The sequence below is a fragment of the Leuciscus leuciscus genome (assembly GCF_965113295.1).
Source record: "Leuciscus leuciscus genome assembly, chromosome: 6".
Taxonomy (NCBI): Eukaryota; Metazoa; Chordata; class Actinopteri; order Cypriniformes; family Leuciscidae; genus Leuciscus; species Leuciscus leuciscus.
In genome coordinates, this window is record NC_138730.1 from 44,962,223 (window position 1) to 44,985,613 (window position 23,391).

The window sequence follows — 23,391 nt, forward strand, 5'->3', positions numbered from 1 at the left end:
ATTTGTCCAGCAGATGAGAGTCTGAGCAGGGAATCGTGACAGGACATCCACCGCCAGACGACTTTAAGTGCTAATGACTGATGAAACTGTGATTAATCAGATGAACATCTTAAGCACACTTGCTGCCCAGAAGCAATTTAGCATGAGGCCTTTCGAGAATTTATATGATAATGACAAAGTAAATCTCATGAAAGCATGTCCGTAAAAAAAACATTTTACCACAAAATTAAAAGAAAGTTGAAATAAATAAATAAATAAATAAACAAAATAATATATATATATTTTTTCCTTCTTTTTTTGGTTTTATATATATATATATATATATAATTATTATTATTTTTAATATATAAAATGTCAATTTTCATGTCATTTTCTTGACGTATTTTCATGAAAAATATATTTCTTGATTTTATATACATGTGTGTGTGTGTGTGTGTGTGTGTGTGTGTGTGTGTGTGTGTGTGTGAAAACATTATATATATATATATATATATATATTATTATTTTCATGTCAAAAAAAAAAAAAGATGTCACTCTTTGGTCTGAATAATAATATAATTATTATTTGGTCTGAATAATAATAATAAAGTCTTATTAAGAAAATGCATCCTCTTTTCCAGCATTATATATATATATATATATATATATATATATATATATATATATATATATATATATATATACATACATATATATATATATATATATATATATATATATATATATATATATATATATATATACATACATACATATATATATATATATATATATATATATATATATATATATATATATATATATATATATATATATAAAATATAGATTTTTTTATCCATTACAGTTATGCACATTTGGGGGAACTGGTTAAAATTCAATTAATAAAAATATTAAATTAAATAATTAAAATATATAATAATAAAAAAACATAAATAAAAAATTCAATAAAATAAAAAAATGCTTAAAATCATACAAAACAGTTTGATTTTGTTTTACTATGCACGTATAAAAATGTTATATTCGCCCCCTGAACAGATGCATGCTGGGATGTGAAGAGGCCCCTCAGAGAGAAACTCTCAGACAAGATTTAAATAAACAGGGACACAGACACTGTCAATACCGTCCTATATAGAGCTCTGAATTATAGTGCAAATATTAGTCATATGTGTCAGACTGGAGGAAAACTGTAATCTGCCAATACTGAATGTGAGATAAACTATAAACGTATTTTAAAGGGTCAATAAGAAATCACTGAGAATATATTTTAAACACTTAATGTTTTATTTCATGTGAGCTGTACACATTTGTAAGACATTCACGTGTCATTGGCGTTACCTTGTTTTTCTGTGGTCTGCAGCGCCACCTATTGGCCACAGAGTGAAAATGCCACTACATGATTGCAACAGTCTATAACGATGGCTTATACTGGCTTTAAATACTGATTAAATAATTCCAGTCCACAGCTGCAATACCGAGTTCGGATCCATCCACTTTATTCCAGAAGTATAAACTCCGATATATCTCTGAAGTGGTTTTACGAGTTGCCTTTAAGGCAATGTTAGTGTTCATTAGCTTTAGCTTAATATACTTATAGATCCTTCAGCCTCCCTGAACAAAAAAATCATGTCACTCTTTGGTCTGAATAATAATAATAATAAAATCTTATTACGAAAATGCATCCTCTTTTCCAGCATTTCAACCGTCTGTTCACAGATCTACATGAGCGCTGGATATAGTTTGCACATAAAAAAAATCATAATTTCCAACCTAAAAGCAGCTTTTTACTCAGTTGCGCTCTCTTTAAAGGAGAAACACTCTGATATCTGGTCACAGGTTAGTTAAGAAGGGCAGCTTGTTCTAAAATGGTTAACACAGTGTAGTTATAGAGAGAGATCCTGCTGAAATAACCAAAATCAGCCTTGACCAGCTTAAATAATCAGCATAATGCATGTTTTTGGATATGCTAATACACTAATAAACCCCGCTTGTGCCAGTGACACATCAGCATGTTCATCTAAACTAGTTAAAGGCCCCATGAAATGCTTGATGACTAGTTTTCTGTGTTGATGCATTTCCGTTTGAAACAGGAAGTTGGAGTGGGACATAATAAAAGTCTAGTGCAATTTTTTTTTAAACACCCAATAGAGAGCAAAAGTCGGGTTACGGGACCTTCATTTTCTCCATGTGGAAACTGATTTTGAACGAACACTTATAAACCTTTTAAAGACAGACCTAATGTGAGCTACGAGGTTGTTAAGCCGTCAGCCAGCATAATTGTGTTTAACAGCAGAATTCCTGTTGAAAAACTACATTACCCATGATGCCCTACAGAAAATTCCACCAATCAGAGTCGAAAAAAGCAACATCACCAAAAGATCTTGTTAGCTCCACCGCAAATGACGTAATCGAGTTGATCTATATATATTGCAACATTTGTTATTGAGTAGTTTTAAATTAGTTTTTAATGAAGTTATGCTGTTCGCAATGCTTCATGGGATTGTAGTTCTTTCCCTCACTAAATCTTTCTTTTTTTTAAATTTTGTCCAATTTAAAAAAAGTTTGCGGTGTTGTGATTCACCTCATATCTGGTTGGCTTGGTTCATGGATAACTCTTTAACAATACTTTTTAAAATATCTATGGGAAAATGAATGCAAAAAAATACTTCCAGAATGAAAGCCATTGTAAAAGGGCACTAGATGCACTAGAGCAGGGGTTTTCAAACTTTTTGTGTGTGTGGACCACTATTTGTAATCAAGAATTTTCACGGACCACCTCATAATACACATAATAAAATATGTCTACACAGAGTCCTACCTGAATTAATCTGCACCTCTAAATAGGCTTACTAGCTCTAAAACTATCATTGGTCATCACATCAGTACAACAGGCTTGTTAAAAGAAAGTTTACTGCACACAACGGCTGCCACATATTTAATTTATTTATTTAGGCTACTCAAGCGCCCGAGGGCATAATCAGGTTCATTTGAACAACAGGCTTATTTCCATAGCAATGGAGTATGGAATCTATACAGAACACTGGAATATAGTCAACATTTCAAAACCTTTGGCGATTTTAGGGGGTTATTAATCTTCAGAGTTTTAGTTTTACAAGTCCTCAAAAAGTACCTAGGCTTGAGTTTGTCCACTTAACAGCACATCTGGAAAACATTTCAGAAACGCGAGATCAAGAAACTAACTGGAAATTAAAATAATAACAGGCCTTATTCATTCCATTTATAAACATTTCGTTACTGCCTATGCCTAACTGTGCGTTCACACCGGACGCGAATAGCGCGTCAAATTCAAAAAGGGATCATATGTCAAATTCGCGCCTGCCGCGTCTAGTGATACGCTTGACCACTTTGTATCAATTCGCGCGTCGAGAGCGAAATTGACGCGCGTAAAAACCAAAGTTTGGAGCGAAATTTCGTCCGGTGTGAACGCACCATTAAAGGCTATGCGTGTGATGTGATAATGAGAACATATTTGCCTCTGCCCTTTTCTCTTCAGAGAACCTGTTGCTATCCACCGAACCAATGTTGTGGTTCTAACGGCACTGAACTTGAATGTCAAGGCCGAACACCACTAGGCCATTTTAGTAATCACACAATAACTTGACAATTTAATTAAAATGTTATATCAATATAGGCCTACATATTATTCTTTTTTTTATTTTTTATGGGAATTTCCTGGTAAAATTAAGGTAAAAAAAAATATTATTTTATATTTTATTTTGCCTTTCCACGGACCACCTGCAGTACCCTCACGGACCACTAGTGGTCCGCGGACCACAGTTTGGGAATAGCTGCACTAGAGCATCATGGGTAATGTAGTTATCTTTCAAAATCAATTTCCTTATGGAGAAAATGAATGGAGTTTTTACTTCTGGAACCCGACAGTTGCACTCTATAGTCTTCAGTTTACGTCACAGCCCGACAAAACTACACTTAGTGGACGAAAGCCAAGAAAACACTTTCAAAATAAATAATTTCCAGTCACTTCCTATCGACTGTTTGGATAAGGAAATAAATATAAGCAACACAGACTTTCTTAATAATACACAATCCTAATTGTCTAAAATTCATTGATGCACATTACTCCTCTGTTTTCACAATCTTTCATCAAAATGTTACAACTTACTCCGCCTCTGAAACGACTTGCCTTTTCAAGTGACATCACAAATCCCTATTACTTTTTAATCCCGTACTTCCAGTCGCACGACTCCCACTTTTTCCTGTTTCAATCAGAAATGCATCTGACTATATAAATAAAATGAGTTGTGAATGCCGTTTCATGGTGACTTTAAGTTGGTACAAACTAGTGTAAACTGTTAGTTTGTTTTTTCCAGCAGGGGTGTGTGAGAGAAAGAGGGCATTGAGATGCTTCTGGAGTTTTCCATGGGAAATACAGTCACTGCTCCTCGGCCCAGGGTTCTCCGTCCTCCGCGATGAGTCAGGATGGGTTGTGTGGCATCAGTCCCTGTGTAATAAAAAAGACTTTCATTACATAGTGCACTCTCATGTCCAGCCCATCACAGACAGGGTCACGTCTTCATTACACAAATGTCCCTTTCAAAAGCGTGTTGATCGATGCTTCTAAGCAAGCGCTGGAGCAGAGCCCAGATCAGGGGAAAGCAAACACTTAAAAAGACTTAATCAGCAATAATTACAGAGGATGAGCATGACGAGACATGCACAGTCACAAACGTTGAGTTATTGTTTTAACCCGACCGTTGGTTTATGCATATTGGGTCATTATGTTGGGTTATCTAAAAATTTGTTGGGTCATTTGTTTACGTCGTTGGGTTACTTTTAGTTATAACCTAACAGTTGGGTAAAATACATTCCTGTACTGTATATGCATATCTGTGCTATCAATTTGCACAGGTTTTGAATTTAATGCATATGTTTTAAATGTATTATGTGTATTGTATTAATGAGTATATTTTAATATGTGCACGACACGTATATGTTCTATTTATTCTATTTATTATTATACACATAATTGTGTATTATTTACATATTAGGCTCTCTAATATTTCATAATTTAATACTTAAAACACGTTAAAACATATTTATTTGTGTTTATACTCCAATAAACAATCTGTATTTGAAAACAAAGTGTATTTTATTTATTAAAATAATGGCATAAATAAAAATAAATAGTTAACTCAACTGTTGGGTTCCAATGCATTGGGTTAAAATAACCCGCAGTGGTATACCACCCCATAGTTGGGTTCTTTTTTTTTTAGCCAACATTATTAAGTGAGTAGGAGCTTCTTTTACCTTCTCTGCCTCTGACTTGTCCTTGGCATCGCTGCTGCTTTTACAAACCTGACTGGCTCACATTATGTGCTTCGATAATGTAACGCAATTTAGCCTTTCGTGTTCTAATGCCAAGATTGTGCTCACTTATCAGCTTGATTTATTACTCTAATTTATACGCTCAGCTTGGCTCAATGTTGAGGACAGGAGATCTGATTGGACATGAGTTTCCTCATGCCGCAGTGTGCTGTCTTTATCAGGACTCTAGTGTAGATGCCAGACTGTTGAATTGAAACACTAATAGCTGCAGAGAGAGAGAGAGAGAGAGAAGACTCATATGCATTCTGGTTTGGACATCCACAACTTTTCAGTTTAGACTAAATTAAATGGAATAATAAAGTACTGGTGTTTCAATCACTGGTCACATTGTTTAGCATTTAAAGCTCATACATTTTTTTTTTTTTAAGTCTTTTTTTGTGCTAGACCATGCAAAATTCTATTCCATCTCAATTCTAGGTTGTCAGGGCATTAATATAAGGTTTCTAAGGTGTTCTGAGTGTTTTTAGAATGTTGCCATGAGGCTGCTAAAGTGTTTTGTTGTGAGTGGCATTTTATAATGTTGCTATGCGGTTGCTAGGGTTTTCTGAGTGTTTTTAGAATGTTACTGTGTAACCTACCCATGTTGAGAGTGGCTTTTTAGAATGTTGCTATGTGGTTGCTAGGGTTTTCTGAGTGTTTTTAGAATGTTACTGTGTAACCTACCCATGTTGAGAGTGGCTTTTTAGAATGTTGCTATGTGGTTGCTAGGGTTTTCTGAGTGTTTTTAGAATGTTGCCATGAGGTTGCTTAAGTGTTTTGTTGTGAGTGGCATTTTAGAATGTTGCCATGAGGTTGCTAGGGTTTTCTGAGTGTTTTTAGAATGTTGCCATGAGGTTGCTAAAGTGTTTTGTTGTGAGTGGCATTTTAGAATGTTGCTATGCGGTTGCTAGGGTTTTCTGAGTGTTTTTAGAATGTTGCCATGAGGTTGCTAAAGTGTTTTGTTGTGAGTGGCATTTTAGAATGTTGCTATGCGGTTGCTAGGGTTTTCTGAGTGTTTTTAGAACATTGCTGTGTAACCTACCCATGTTGAGAGTGGCTTTTTAGAATGTTGCTGATTATTTCTGATATGATTAGAACCGAATCGTGAACTGATTACAAGTGAAGAGTGTTAAACACGAATGTAAACTGGGATTGAGATGAGATTACTAAAATAACATGCATCCGAAATCGCATACTTCTCCCTACTATATAGTAGGCGTAAAACAGTAGGGGTGAATTCAGGTTGACTGGGACACTTTTTGCCATTGAGATGACTGGGGAAAAGTATCCCAATCAACCCGAATTCACCCTATGTGACTGTGGCGAGCAGGACGAGGCAGAGGGCCGCAAGAGAATGGCGCGAAATTCTCGTATATCTCTCATAGAGGAGCGGAAACATAAAAGGAGGAGCGACGACAGTGAAGATCGAGAGAGGAACAGGCCTGGACTTATGTTGTGTTTTGTTTTATTATATGTGACAGCAATCGTCCGTGAGGGGCTGCTGTCTTTACTTTCGTTTTGTTGTTTGGTTATTTTACGTCATTAAAGTTGTTGAACGTTCGCCGGTTCCGCCTCCTTCTTCCCACAACATCTAACCCTCATTACAGTGACAAAAGAATGTCTGAATTCACAGCCACTCATAAAACAGTAGGCGAAAAGTACCCGGATGACCTTTGTCTTCCAGCGTGATCATGAAGTGTGCATTGGATGGACACTTTACTATCCCATGAGGCTACAGGAGAGGATTTATGAATGGCAGTGAAGCGATGCAACTGATGCTTATAGCTCACGTGCTAAAGGTAACATGGCGAATGTAGTGTGTCTAGATGATAACATTCATATTATAGCCTATAGAACATACTTTTTTTAGCAGTAATTACTTATTCAAAATACTCAAGAGAGTATGCGATTTCGGACGCACCCATAGAGCCAGAAAGGCACGTGATCACATCAGCGTCCCGAAGCACCGCCTACTCACCTGTCAATCAACCAGTACTGTTTTGAACTTTGGCGCCAACGTATGCAGTGTTAACAGAAAATAACCGTCCGAATAAAACATTTGGATGTGCGTATTAATACACTACTAATAGACCACACACAGTATGACTGAAAGTGTGACAGTGACAGTGTGATCGCTAGTGTGTTGCCAGCCTGTTGCTAAGGTGTGCTGACTGTTTTAGCATGTTATTATGGGATTGCTAAAGTTTTTTGTATGGTTGCTAGGGTGTTACGTTTTTTTAGTAAATTAAAGGGATAGTTCACCAAAAAATTTAAATTATGTCATTAATTACTCGCCCTCATGTTGTTAATCTTCAAAACCCAAATGAAGATCTTTTTGATGAAATCTGAGAGCTTTCTGTTCCTCCATAGACAGCTATTAAAAAAGTTCATAAAGAGATTGTAAAACGATCCATATTCATATGAATTCATACATTCCATATGAATTGAGCGGTTCAGTCCAAATTTTCTGAAGAGACTCTATTGCTTTATATGATGAACAGACTGAATTTAGGCTTTTATTCACATATAAATGTTGATCAGCGAACATAAACAGAAGCTCAACCGAACCTGCTTGACGAGCAAGAATAAACCTCATTGGTTCTTGCTGAAGCTCAAACGTGCTGTGTAACACGAGAATGAACCTCATTGGTTCTTGCTGTGTAACACGAGAATGAACCTCATTGGTTCTTGCTGTGTAACACGAGAATGAACCTCATTGGTTCTTGCTGTGTTACACAAGAATGAACCTCATTGGTTCTTGCTATGTAACACGAGAATGAACCTCATTGGTTCTTGCTGTGTAACACGAGAATGAACCTCATTGGTTCTTGCTGTGTAACACAAGAATGAACCTCATTGGTTCTTGCTATGTAACACGAGAATGAACCTCATTGGTTCTTGCTGTGTAACACGAGAATGAACCTTATTGGTTCTCATTTACTACAACTGATGTGTGAGTTGATGAATGTTATGTGAGTAAAAGCCAATTCACATGGAATAGTTTTACAATCTCTTTATATGAATCTTTTGAAGTGTCAAAGTGGTAGTTGCGTAGACTGTCAATGGAGGGACAGAAAACTCTCAGATTTCATCAGAAATATCTTCGTTTGTGTTTTGAAGATGAAAAAGTCTTATGGGTTTGGAACGACATGAAGGGTGAGTAATTAATGGGTAAAAAAAATAATTTTTTGGGTAAACTAACCCTTTAAAGTTTATTAGGTTCATAATGGATCTGTTTTAACAAGAACCTATTTTTGCTGTATGATGCATAAATAGAATTCTAGGTATCATCCATTAATATATATACATATATATATATATATATATATATAGGAATATATAGACCTCACATAGGGGGAAAGAAAAAGATCCATATTGGAAAATTATTATAAAAAAGTAATTTGGCCCCGGGTTGATGATAGATGATTCAGAAAGAAAGCATGAAACATTTTCCAAATGCGTAGCCAATGTCCATTTGCATTATTGCTCTTGACTGGAATAAGTCATCTTTACACCTATAATAATTTAATGTTTTTTACACTGGTCTATTATTGTGGTGCAGTATATTTCAGATAACCCCACCCCTAAAAAGCTCATAAAAACGAAACAAACTGTTGTTTGTCAAGGTCTCTTTCTTTCTAAGGGGGCGTTTAATTGGTGGCCAGAATAAGCAGCAATGCGACCAGACTTTATGCCGTCATATGATTGCTCTTTATCCCTCATTTGTCCAAATCTTCCACCACCCCGGAAACTTCAGGCCGAGTCTGAGCGCTCACAGACAGATGTAATTATCCACCTACCCAAAAGTAAAACCGTCTTCTGCACATTTATATTTTATGATTGTTCTTAAATTAGCTTTAGCTTGAACAATAAATCAAAGATGATATGAATTTATAGTTGCAATTTAGCTTTAATGTCTCTGGGCCAGATGAAAATTAAATTAATATTTTATGTGAGTAATAATATGTCACACACAAGATGATACTTGTGTTCCGAGCAGGATGATAGTCAAAAGTCTAAAGGTGTTTCCATATCCCTGAAGTGACTTACTAGAGCTTTCAGGGAAGTATTGCACTGCAAAAAAGAAATGCTTTTCTTACTTAGTATTTTTGTCTTGTTTCCAGTCCAGATATCAAAAAATTCAAGAGTGCATTAAATCAAGAAGCATTTACTAGATGAGTAAAATGACATAAGAAATTATATCTTGTTTTCTTAAAACAAGCAAAATTATCTGCCAATGGGATGAGAAAAATAATCTTAATTTAAATGGAAAACAAGAAAAATAATCTTAATTCAATTAGAAAACAAGAAAAAGTTTTAAGCTAAATTTAGATTTTTATAAATTTCAGAAATGTTCAGTTTTAATTTCTTATGTAATTTTACTTCTCTAGTAAAAGAGTAGCTTCTACCCTAGTAGCTTCTTGATTGAATAATTTTTTGATATTTGGACTGGAAACAAGACAAAAATTAGTAAAAAAAAAAAAAAAAAAGTCAGTAAGAAAAAATTTTTTTGTGCAAAAGGAAAAAAATGGAAATGAGTGAGTAGTAGTCATAAAGTAAGAGTATAAACTGTATGTAGAGCTATATTAAGGTTGTGGATAGCAGCTCAGACCATTTGATCTTGTGAGAACTCGACTTTTGCACACTTTAATGTCTTGAGAACATCACATTTTCTTTGAAGAAACATGAGAAACAAGAGACTTAAATAGTTCACCACAAAAAGATATTTCGAAAATTCAATCAGTGAAAGTGAATGGGGTCCAATGTTGTTTGAACCCAAACGTTCACAGAAGAAAGAGTCGTACAGGTTTGGAACAACATTTTTTAAGGTGAACTATCCTTTTAAGCAAAGGTTTCTCTCTCAATTTAATCTCATTGCTGTCTAGTAGAAACAAGTGACGTACTAAAGAGATCTCATTTGGGATTTTTTCTTTCATACGGTTTCTGGAATTTAAATGAAAACCACTTGTAAGTTGTACAACGTTCTCCATTGGGCTTCATTTTACAGCCAATGAAGACATGGCTTCCCGAACACATCGTGCACTGCAAAACATGCCTTTCTTACTTAGTATTTTTGTCTTGTTTCCAGTCCAAATATCAAACATTTCTTAAATCAAGAAGCAATTTACTAGATACGAAAATTACATAAGAAATTATATCTTGTTTTCTGGGGAAAGAAAATCTAAATTAAGTGAGTTTTTGCTTAAAACAAGCTAAATCAAAAAAAAGAAGTTGTTTTACATTTGAATTAAGATTATTTTTCATTTGAATTAAGATTATTTTTCATTTGAATTAAGATTATTTTTCATTTGAATTAAGATAATTTTTCATTTGAATCAAGATCATTTTTCATTTGAATTAAGATCATTTTTCATTTGAATTAAAATTATTTTTCTTGTTTTCCATTTGAATAAAGAGGATTTTTCTTGTTTTTCATTTGAATTAAGATTATCTTCCTTGTTTTTCATTTGAATTAAGATAATTTTTCATTTGAATTAAGATTATTTTCTTGTTTTTCATTTGAATTAAGATTATTTGTCGTTTTTCATTTGAATTAAGTTTATTTTTCTTGTTTTCCATTTGAATTAAGATCATTTTTCATTTGAATTAAGATCATTTTTCATTTGAATCAAGATCATTTTTCATTTGAATTAAGATTATTTTTCATTTGAATTAAGATCATTTTTCATTTGAATCAAGATCATTTTTCATTTGAATTAAAATTATTTTTCTTGTTTTCCATTTGAATAAAGAGGATTTTTCTTGTTTTTCATTTGAATTAAGATTATCTTCCTTGTTTTTCATTTGAATTAAGATAATTTTTCATTTGAATTAAGATTATTTTCTTGTTTTTCATTTGAATTAAGATTATTTGTCGTTTTTCATTTGAATTAAGTTTATTTTTCTTGTTTTCCATTTGAATTAAGATCATTTTTCATTTGAATTAAGATCATTTTTCATTTGAATCAAGATCATTTTTCATTTGAATTAAGATTATTTTTCATTTGAATTAAGATCATTTTTCATTTGAATCAAGATCATTTTTCATTTGAATTAAGATCATTTTTCATTTGAATTAAAATTATTTTTCTTGTTTTCCATTTGAATAAAGAGGATTTTTCTTGTTTTTCATTTGAATTAAGATTATCTTCCTTGTTTTTCATTTGAATTAAGATAATTTTTCATTTGAATTAAGATTATTTTCTTGTTTTTCATTTGAATTAAGATTATTTGTCGTTTTTCATTTGAATTAAGTTTATTTTTCTTGTTTTCCATTTGAATTAAGATTATTTTTCTTACTCCATTGGCAGATAATTTTGCTTGTTTTAAGCAAAAACGAACTTATTTTTTGTATATTTTTCTTCCAGAAAACAAGATATAATTTCTTGTCATTTACTTATCTAGTAAATGCTTCTTGATTTAAGAAATTTTAGATATTTGGACTGGAAACAGGACAACAAAAATACAGTGTGTACACTCTAAACAAAAATGGTGCTAAATAGCACTAAAAGTGGTTCATTGGCTTGTAATCATAGGGGAACCACTTTAAGTGCCATATAGCACCTACCTTTGTCAAATGGTGCTATGTAGAACCATAAGAGGTGCCATATAGCACCTTAACCACCCCAAAGAACCGCTAAAGAACCGCTGAAGAACCAAACTGGGCTTAACAGGTTCTTTAAATGGTAGTGGTGCTATATAGCACCTTAACCACCGCAAAGAACCGCTGAAGAACCTTTTTTTTTTAGTGTGTAGCCTGAGCGAAGGCACCAAACGGTGGGCGTTCTTTATAAACACATGTCTACCAAAACATCCGCTGTCTGTTATGCACCTTCTTCCTGGTGTGTGTGTGTGTGTGTGTGTGTGTGTGTGTGTGTGTGTGTGTGTGTGTGAGTGAGTGTCGAGCTCAGCTGTTGCTGTGCCCTCCCAGATAGTGGGTGGCCGCCATCGTAAATGATGTCTGAAAATGCCTGTGTTTATTTGACCATCACAAATATTGTACGAGCTTGCCTCATTCGGTTAGGCTCTAAGCCAAGTGGTTTCTAATGCAAACCAGACAGAAGGGCCAGTCCTGCAGAGACACATACCCTCCACTAGAGGACAATGCCAAACCATAACTACTGCGTTCAGAGGCACAAATCAGTTCCTTTTGTTCTCAACCGCACACAAAGATCACATCTGCCATTTTAACTTTAACCCCAGAGGAATGTTGAATACGTCAGGGAATAGTATCAAGTTGTCCGAGTTGTGCTTCCTATCCTAAGCCAGGGATTATTCAGAAGTATTAAAGTTCAGTGTGTGAATTTGTGCTCCAGATGAACGTGCTCCAATAATGTGATTATTTCTAATGACTTTATTTTTCTGATTATTCACTAAGAACTGTGGTCCTTTTTACCACTATTATTTACACCCCCCAATGCACAGCACAACTGATGATGAACTCACACACAGGAGACGTGTATACTGGCCACTGTTTTAATCCGCGGACGTAAAATGCAAAACACGTTTTTATGAACGTATGGGGTATTTTTCAGCGATGCACCTAAAAATGTCTTCATTTCGATTTTTTCATCCTTTAATTTTACACAATATTGTCGGGTTTCTTCAGCACCCTAAAAATGTGACCCCCTCTTTACCGCTATGTTTATTAATCTGCGCATGTGCACTTTGGTCATTTACATGCTTGTTTATTGCAATTAATATTGGCTTACGGCACTTATTTTGCTACGATTATGAGCTTAATCACATCAATTTGATTAAAGTACTATTGTGTTTACACAATAGTACTTTAATCAACGCGTATTGTAAAAAAAAAAAAAAAAAAAAAATCATAATTCTCAATTTATCCAGAATCGTGCAGCTCTGATGTAAACACGACTTTAATTGACGCGTATTGTGTTTACATCAGAGCTGCACGATTCTGGATAAATTGAGAATTATGATGTTTTTTTTTTTTGATTCTCCCACAATTCTGAACTGAAAACTAAGCAAAATAACCTAATTTACGACAGGTTCTGACAAAATGTTAATTGCTGCAGTCTTTTTTATATGTTTAATTAATTTGAATGAATTATAAACATTTTAACTGAATGATTCAATGACTCATAAAGACTTTACTTTTTTCATTGCTGGATGAATCAGTGTTTTCTGAACGAATCTCTTGAATGATTGATTCAATGACAAATACATGTATAACAGTCACTTGTCGCCACCTACTGGTGTAACGATATAATTGATACAATCGTTATTTGAAGCGTTAAAGGAGTAGTTCACTTTCAAATAAAAATGTCCTGATAATTTACTCACCCTGATGTCATCCAAGATGTCCATGTTTTTCTTTCTTCAGTCGAAAAGAAATTAAGGTTTTTGAGGAAAACATTCCAGGATTTTTCTCCATATAATGGACTTCAATGGCAACCAACGGTTTGAAGGTTCAAATGTGAGTCTCAATGCAGCTTCAAAGTCTCGACACGATCCCAGCCGAGGAATAAGAGTCTTATCTAGCGAAACAATCAGTCATTTTCTAAATAAAATAAAAATGATATACTTTTTAACCACAAACTCACATTTGAACCTTCAAACCGTTGGTTGTCATTGAAGTCCATTATATGGAGAAAAATCCTGGAATGTTTTCCTCAAAAACATTAATTTCTTTTCGACTGAAGAAAGAAAGACATGGACATCTTGAATGACATGGGGAGAGTAAATTATCAGGAAAAAATTTTTTGGGGAAAGTGAACTCCTCCTTTAATAGACAGAGCCGAATCGCTGTCATTTAGGAATAAGATTGCGTGGGTTCGTGCAGCTTATATAATATAGTACTGCGCAAGGAACTATGTGAATATAAGTTATTATTAGTGCTGTCAGTTAAACGCGTTATTAACAGCGTTAACGCAAACCCATTTTAACGGCGTAAAAAAATTGTATCGCGAGATTAACGTTCTAGCAAACTTGGCCTAGCAAACTTTGTCGTTTTTTTCACATGCTGTTGCAACAACTAGTAACGTTAGAAAAACTACTACACCACACCGGATCTAGCTAGACCGGACACAAAACAACAGGCACGGCGCACGCCGAAGAGAAGTAGGCTAATGTTACGTTTTGAGTGGATGGCGAGCGCGAGACGCCGAAATGGATGCCAATGAGATTCTGAATGGAAAGTTTACTTTTAAAAAGTTGCCAAATGGTTCCATTGCCAAGACCAAAGTGATCTGTGTGTTTTGTCGTTGTGAACCGAGCGATCATCGCAGCACGTCCAGTCTGAAACACCACTTGACGCGAATGTGAATTCTCTGATGCGATTATTTGGGAGCATGTCTATGTTCCCACAGCCCTATGTTCCCACAGCCTTATGTTCCCACAGCCCTAACCCTACCCCTAACATACCTAAACCTACTCCTCACAGGAGGGAAATTTGTCTGGGATGTAATTGGGCTATCCCTGTACCAGCACAAGCACTAAAACTTACCCTTCATAGGGGACTAGGGCTTGATTGTTTGACATACCTAAAACCTACCCCTTACAGTAGGGAGACTTGTCTGGGATGTTATTGGGCTATCCCTGTACCAGCACAAGCACTAAAACCTACCCTTCATAGGGGACATAGTTAAATGAGAGAACATAGGACTGTGGGAACATAGGGCTGTGGGAACATAGGGGCTGTGGGAACATAGGGCTGTGGGAACATAGGGCCTAATTAAAAAAAAATTCAGTAAAAAAAACATTCTTAGAAATGTGGGAACATAGGGCCGTGGGAACATAGGGCTGTGGGAACATAGGGCTGACCCCCTGATGAGTTGCTCTGAGTGAGAATGTTAGTGTGAAATTGAACACTACAGTATATGCCAATGTTGTTTTCAATAAAAAAAAACATTTGCACAAAGCAAGCCGATCCACTTTTCCATGTTGATAAGAGCATTAAAATGAGAAAAAAATAATGCGACAAAAAGAAATCAAGGAACATTTAGAATAGATAAAAATGTGCGATTAATTGCGAGTTAACTATGACATTAATGCGATTAATCGCGATTAAATATTTTAATCGTTTGACAGCACTAGTTATTGTTAATAAATAATCTGCCCCTATGTGTGAAAAGGCATCAAGGCTGTTGGTATATGTTACTTCCACTTTCAGCCCGAATCGTGAAGCGTGTTTTTCCAATGAGTTGCATGTTTAGGGATGATAATATCTTAGAGACTTGTGTGTGGGTGACTTGTTTTGAGCCTGTAAGGATCCACCCAGAAAGCACTAGCAACCACAAAGCAATGACCCGTCAACCGCCAAATTTGCACAGGCATGCACTTCTCAGACTGTCTTCAGGGCATAGTTAATTTAATTAATGGATGCGGTAATATTATCTGCATTTTGTCTACAGCAGCGTAAGATGATTTTCCCAAAAACTCCCAACCTTGAAGCCATGTTTGATCTTTTAACGTGCCTCAACAACAGCCGATATAATCAACCGTGAACATGATTTTCATTTATAGAATGTTTATCAGACATGATCCTGATCGTATCCTGAATTCCTCCTGTGATAAAGCAACACAATTGTCCCAAAAGCCAAAGTCATGTTCACCCTCGGATCTGAGGTAATTCCATGAGGGAAAGGCTTTTGAATTGCAAAGCATTCAACATCGTTCATCTCCCCGCAGGGCAAACAACAAAGCTCGGTGTAATCTGAGGAAACAAGTGCGGCGTATATCGACACCGTGTTTTCCTGCGAAACAGATGGAAGAAATCTTTCATGACGCATAGTTAGCCCTGTTAACACTGAGTCATTGTGTTTACTATCTTCATCACAAAAAAAAAAAGCTTGGTCTGTATTTCTATGGAAATGATTCAGTGCCGGGCCGGCAGACCCCACCATGCTTTTCTTTTCTGGGAAATAATAACTGTAAGAAAGAACACATGTGGATGGTGTCTGTTTTAATAGTGAGGAAGGTTTTTCCTTAAACACACGCGATCCAAAAGACACATGATGTTTCAGCACTTTTGTGATTCAGATGTTGCTCTTTTAAAGCTCAGGAGACTTAAAGGGCTGGTTGATTATGATTTCGCTTTTCCAACTTTAGTTAGTGTGTAATGTTGCTGTTTGAGCATAAACAACATCTGCAAAGTTACAACGCTCAAAGTTCAAAGCAAAGGGAGATATTTGCTTTTAAAGAAATCGCTTTTTAAGGACTACAACAAACGGCTGGTAGAGACTACACCACATTCCTCCCGGGTTAGTGACATCACCAACCATAGAATTTGCATAAACCCCTCCCCTGAACACGATTTATAGATTATCAAGACAGAATAGGCTAATCAATGACTAGAAGATAACTACACAAGCTACATAAATTCAGAAATGTTGTCTACATGTTGTCACTTCTTCTTGAGTCTCTCCATCTTTCTGACTCCGGTTTGAACATAAAGGGCTAAAATGTTTTGAAATGTTCAGTGCATGTGTGTGTGAGGTAAAAGAACACGAGCTCTTGAAGCTCCGCCCCCTGTGCCGGGAGCAGCAGCTCATTTGCATTTAAAGGAACAGACACTAAAACGGTGCGTTTTTGCTCACCCTCAAAAAGTGACCTTTAACATGCTATATAAAAATATCTGTGGGGTATTTTGAGCTAAAACTTCACACACACACTCTGGGGACATCAGAGACTTATTTTATATCTTCTGAAAAGAGCATTATACCACATAAGATGTTTCTCTTGATATTCCATTGAATAAATGTGATAATTGTTACTTGATAATTGTTGACGGCATGTATAAAATGAATGTAATTTGCAGCTCTTTGACATCTTAGCAAATTTAAGACATTGTTGTTGAGATCTCTTCTACAACTCTTTGGGAGATATGAGGTTTTTCCTCAAGAGAAACAGCTGAAAAGCAGACGTGTACTCTTCATTTAATCTCATTGTAGCAGAATTTTTTTTTATATTAACGAGATGTCATTTGTGATATTTTTTCTTTCTTATGGGTATACAATACCATTAAAAAGTTTGGGGTCAGTATGATTTTTTTGAAAGAACTACTTTTCAGCAAGGACGCTTTAAATTGATGTTACAAAAGATTATATTTCAAATAAATGCTGTTCTTTAGAACTTTCTATTTATTAAAAAGTCCTAAAAAAAAATTTTTTTCCACAAAATATGAAGATGTTTTCAACATTGATAATAATCATTAGAATGATTTCTGAAGGATCATGTGACACTGAAGACTGGAGTCTTCAGAGTGAATGCTGAAAATTCAGCTTTGATCACAGGAATAAATTACACTTTAAAACATACTCAAACAGAAAACAGCTATTTAAAATTATAATAATATTACTAGGGCGATACACATATCTCCCGATTCGATACGATATGTATTGCGATTTTATGTTTTTTTTTTTAAGAATTGCGATTCTACAAGTATTGCGATTAGACTTTTTTTTTTTTTTTTTTTTACTACACTAGACCATGGGGAAAAGTTAAATCATACACTTATACAGACTGTACATGATGTATAAGTTCATCAAAAACAATTCATCACATCTTTCTGACTTATTTCAGAAGCATCATACAATACTACATTCTCTTTAATAAATGATTCAATTACAAATACATTTTTAACAGTCACTTGTCGCCACAGTGGCGAAACAATGTAATCGATAAATGCGTTATTTTAAGTGCCAAGATTCTATCAAAAGCTGAATAACTCTATTTTGATCGCTATCATAGACATCAGTGTTCATATTTGAACTTTAAACTTTTATCCCAGTACTTCTATGATCATTTTAACTATTGCATCACAGAAATAATGATAATATGAGGTTGAAAAGACTGTTTGTGAAGCGGTTTCATGACGACTCTCTCCGGGTCAGCGCCAACACAGCCCTGAATGTTGCGATATGATTTTGTCAAAGTTTAATAGACAGACAAATTGAAGGATCGCGTGGGTGTTTGAATGGAGATCACAGTCTTTTAAAGATGAATCGTGCAGCTCTGTCTTATCTCTCTCTCAGTATATGAGCAGCGCGAGGGCTTTCAGTGCGTTCAGTCTCACGTCTCTTTCACGCGTCCACTTGTGATTATTACGACAATCAACACTCATAGATAACAACACATTTCATCCTCTGTTGAAATTTAAGTGGCTAACTTCCGTCAACCTCATCTATAAGCAAGGACAAAAATAAGGCAATTGAATTTGTATTAATATCGATTCTGTAATAAATAAAAAATCGATTTTAAATTCGTTTTTTACTGTATTTTTGATTAAAGCATAAGTGAGCATAAGAGACTTCTTTCAAAAAACATGAATAAACCTTACCGACCCCAAACTTTGTATATATTTGTATATGTTTGTGTTTAGACATGCATGAGCATAAACACAGCAAGCACATGCTCTTCTGAGCACATGTAGTTGTCCACTTACCCTGAGTTTCGTCACCAAGGAACATTACGACCAAGTGACTGATGAAGCATGTGTGCAACTGTGTCTGTGAGTATGCATGATGTGTTTGTTTGATTGATTGTCTTTGCTGATGTTTGGGTTTCTGTGAAAGCAAGTTAGTTGTGTGTCCTTACACTATGGTGGATGAGAGCATCTTATGTTTTCCAGGGTAAGGAGGTGTCCTCATCTTCACCTGTCCGTTCTGAGGGTAAGATGGAGGCCGGTGCGTTTTATTTGAGTTAGTGCACACTACTGGAACGATTGGGGGTCTGTGGTTTTCCAGTTGCCCTTTCCTTGCCGTTCGGTGTGGTAGGCAGTTTCCATTGAGCGTCCTTTGAGTCCTTTGAGTCTCTGAGGTTTGTTTCACAACTCTTTTGCCTTTATCCTCAACAGTAACGGATCGCTTCTCAGGAGGGGACAGGCTTGTGTGGTTTCTCATTGGCGAATGACTGTTATTGTGAACTAAATCCACAGGGCTGTGTGTGAGAGAAGAGTCGGAAGTCGTGTCCTCTTCGCCGTTCGAATAGTGGATCAACGCCACAACATCAGTCTGACTGCTTTTGGTGGCATCTTGGGAGAGTCCATTGGATGGACTTGTTTCTTCTTCATCAAGGTCAATGTTGGACGTCAGAACATCGATCTGTTGGACGACCTTCACAGACACAGAGGGATGAAAAACATAGTTAAAGGAACAGTCTTCTCTGCCAATGCGTTCACATTTACATATATTAACACGGTGCATCGAAATGTGTTGCACCAACTATGACGCCAATGGTTTATGCAATCATATTGAGTTATCATAGTTAACAAAACTGAAACTAAATTTTTGTAAACTGAACCAAAAATAAAACTAACATAACTTAAGTAGTCATGATTACATCTATGAAATCATTTTAGGTTTCCAAACATGTTTCCCAGACGCTTCTAGCCCACCTGTCATTAATCAATCATAATCCCGGCCCTAAACACACAACAAAAAAGTACTTCTGTAGTCATTTAATAATTTTTTACTGGAATTGTTCTTCTCTGCCACTGCGTTCACATTCACATCAAACATGGTTCATTGAAATGTGTTGCACCAACTATGACGGCAATGGTTTTTGCAATCATATTGAGTTGTCAGTTAACAAAACCGAAATAAAAATTTTGTAAACTGAACCAAAAATAAAACTAACATAACTTAAGTAGTCATGATTACATCTACGAAATCATTTTAGGTTTCCAAACAAGTTTCCCAGACGCTTCTAGAGCCCACCTGTCATTAATCAATCATAATTCTGGCCCTAAACACACAACAAAGCACTTCTGTAGTCATTTAATAATTTTTCACTGGAAATATTCACTGGAATTCTTCTTTTCTGCCACTGCGTTCACATTCACATATCCAAACATGGTGCATTGAATTGTGTTGCACCAAGTATGACGCCAATGGTTTTTGCAATCATATTGAGTTATCATAGTTAATAAAACCGAAACAAAATGTTTGTAAACTGAACCAAAAATAAAACTAACATAACTTAAGAGGCCATGATTACATCTACAAAATCATTTTAGGTTTCCAAACATGTTTCCCAGACGCTTCTTGAGCCCACCTGTCATTAATCAATCATAATCCCTTTAAAACATGGTGCATTGAATTGTGTTGCACCAAGTATGACGCCAATGGTTTTTGCAATCATATTGAGTTATCATAGTTAACAAAACCGAAACGAAATGTTTGTAAACTGAAACAAAATAAAACTAACTTGGGGAAAAATTAGAAATAAACTAAAGTAAGTTGTCATGATTGCATCTAAGAAATCATTTTAGGTTTCCAAACAAGTTATCATCAAGCCCATCTGTCATTAATCAATCATAACCCCGCACCTAAACACACGTCATTGGCTGAGTCACAAATTCTCACGTCACGCCTCTCAAACAAACCAATCAGTGCTTTAAAAACGTCTCAGTAACTTCAATGACTCTGAACATTAACCTGAGATCATATAGAAAATATAAAACATGTCCTTCACCATTGAAGTTTGTGGGTAAAGATGTCATAAAATAACTTTTTTGGCTTCTTTCTCTGCGATGCATTAATCTACTGCTGCAGTCATTTACATCTTATGGGAGTCTTGATGCATCCATTGAAACATGTCTAAATAATTCAATTAATGTTTTACGTCCTGCACAGTCCATTATTGCTAATGTCAATCTGCCCGTATTAAGCTATCTTTAGCTATTGATTTTAAGATTCTGTTCTCTTTTAACAGGCCTTTGTGATGGACTGAAGAACTGGCCACTTCCCATCCAGAAAATACAATATTCCTCTATACAATAAGCTCCCAGTGGAACATTTCCAGCTCTGCTGAATATAATTGACTGTTCATTTCTGGCAGATGTGTGCTTTGGCTTCTGAAGGCTTTCAGATGATGTTTAGTTTTGCTGTTTTTCTGAATTAGGTTTATTACACAGATAGATGTTTGCTAAGACCACACAGATAATATATTTCCACTGTTTAAACAGGATGAAAGTTTTGGTCTCTGTGCTTATTAAAATCCCATCTCAAATATGTTGAACCCAAAATCGGTGACAAATCTTGTTATATGAATGTTTCCTCATAGCTGTACGCGTGAAGAAAACTCATTATAGTAGCCGGTCACCCACAGCATGTCATTTCACTGTTTGTCGTTCCAAACCTGTGACTTATTCTGAGATATTCTGAGAAATGTCTCCGTTTTTTGGGTGTAAATACAATGTAAGTCAATGGGGTCCAATGTTGTATGGTTCTCAATGTTCTTCAAATAATCTTCTTTTATGTTCCACAGGGGGAGGCCAGTCATACGGGTTTGGAACATGTGAGTAAAATAAAATATTTTTCATTTTGGGTGAATTATAAATGTAAGAAAATTTGCATGCAACATGCACCAATGCAAACATTTTCTATATATCCTAATAATTTAATGAGCTCATTGTTTCCGCCTTAAATTAATACATTGTTAAATTAATACATTATTAGCTAACTGTGATTTGTATATGTACATTTCTGAAATGCATAACTTGGACCTCTGATAACAGATCACTCTAGATTTTAATATGGACTCATGCATTTTCAGTAAAGTTGCTTTGAAACGATATGTATTGTAAAAAACGTGAATTGAATGAGTAAATAACAGAATTTTGGGTGAACAATCCCAAATTTTTGATCTTCATTCAACATTATTCACTCTATTTATTATTCCATCCTCACCTCTTTCATCTCCAACTGGACCTGTTTGAGACCACCCAGCACTTCCTCGAGCTCATTGACCACTTGTTTGATCTGTTCCCGTACTGTTCCCTGGCTCTTCCTCTGGTTGCCATGGTTTTCCAGACCTACGCCCCCTTGACCCGTCCTTATTTCCTGCTTCGATCCGTTCACCTGCAACCTCGAGCGCCCCAACTTGCTGGAGGGCACCTCGGTTGGGAAAAAAGCGGAGTTTTCCCCATTACTGTGTGGTTTTCCCGGACTTGATTGTCTGCTGGTCCCAGGGCTGTTAAGCGTGTGTTGCTCTTCGTGATGCCGGAAAGACACCCGTCTCCTTGTGCAATGTCCGTTATATCCGTGGACGTCATCCCACTCCCGCTGATGTCCGCAGTGTTGATCCGACGAGTAGTAGCGTTGACCTCTGACCTTTAAAACATGACCCCCATTAAAGGGATGAAGCAACTCCGGGTAATACCAACGCTGAACGCATCCACATTCCCGCCGGATCTCCGTAACGCATGGAGAATCCCACCTGGGCGTTCGTACGTCCACCCAGGAATAGCATGGATGCTGTATTTCCTTGGCATAAACTTGCCGTGGCGTTGACGAAATGATCCTCTCCGCTCCGTCTATCCCCAACTCCTTCGGGAACGGGGCTATTCCCGACTCCATAAGCACACATGATCCATCAACGGGGCCCGGTGTGCGTCGGACTCCCTGCTCCAGGCAAAAGTGGCAGGAATGAGTTTGAAATCTCGCAGTTGTGTTCTCCGAGTGCATTCCAGTCCCAAATCCGACTTAGAAAACAACTGGTTCTCTCTCCATCCACAGCGTCTGTTTTTCTCATCTGCGTTTTACAGTCTCTCTCTCTCTCTCCTTCTCCCGCACTTCCCCTCTCCAACTTTCTGTCTCTCACCTCCCCCTTCCTTCCTCCCGGTGCTTTTTCTAACTTACTCTTGTTTTCCCAATGTTCTCTCTCGTTCCTGCCGAACGCAGCTTGTTGCCCTTTTCTCTAGTAGTGGGCCTCTTTTCTTTCCTTCCCTCCTTCCTTCCCTCCCTCCTTTTTTTTTTCTTCAACTCTCCTTCTCCTGAAGTCTTTCACCTCTCTCTACACCTCAGTTTTCTTTTTTTCCCACTGCGTAAAAAAAAAAAATTCCCTTCTCAGACTCAACTCACCCTTTTCCCAAACTCCAAACACTTCCTTCCTACACCTTCTCGGTCTCTCTCTCCCGGGGTTGGGGCTCGTAAAGCGTTGACAGACGCAGCGGCTCCATGTGATTCCCGATCTTTCCCTCAGATCTTGCCACTCGGCAATTAAACACAGCCAGGAGTCCACGCCGCGAGAGAGAGAGAGAGAGAGAGAGAGAGAGACAGGAGGAGGTGGGGTTTCATACGT

General features: G+C 36.2%; 1 protein-coding gene and 2 long non-coding RNA genes across 6 annotated transcripts; 2 read left to right on the top strand and 1 right to left on the bottom strand.

Moving 5' to 3' along the window:
* Positions 1–1,260: 1,260 nt before the first annotated feature.
* LOC309501107 (uncharacterized protein) lies at positions 1,261–23,331 on the bottom strand. 4 transcript variants are annotated; one of them, XR_014206766.1, is made up of 4 exons: positions 21,999–23,329; positions 18,904–19,421; positions 3,813–4,480; positions 1,261–2,722 (listed from the first exon to the last, which is right to left on the bottom strand). XR_014206766.1 is itself a non-coding variant. In XM_082173107.1 (3 exons), the coding sequence occupies exons 1-3, from the start codon at positions 22,773–22,775 to the stop codon at positions 4,474–4,476; spliced, it is 1,302 nt and encodes a 433-aa protein (XP_082029233.1). In that variant the 5' UTR covers positions 22,776–23,329; the 3' UTR covers positions 1,261–4,473. The 4 variants fall into 4 exon arrangements, 1 of the variants encoding a protein (XP_082029233.1); XR_014206765.1 differs by having other exon boundaries at positions 1,261–4,480; positions 18,752–19,421; positions 21,999–23,331; XM_082173107.1 differs by having other exon boundaries at positions 1,261–4,480.
* LOC309501245 lies at positions 4,940–9,815 on the top strand. The gene is made up of 3 exons (XR_014206810.1): positions 4,940–5,953; positions 6,038–6,064; positions 6,156–9,815. It is a non-coding gene; the product is annotated as an uncharacterized lncRNA (long non-coding RNA).
* LOC309501265 lies at positions 13,909–15,401 on the top strand. The gene is made up of 2 exons (XR_014206831.1): positions 13,909–14,659; positions 15,151–15,401. It is a non-coding gene; the product is annotated as an uncharacterized lncRNA (long non-coding RNA).
* Positions 23,332–23,391: the final 60 nt, after the last annotated feature.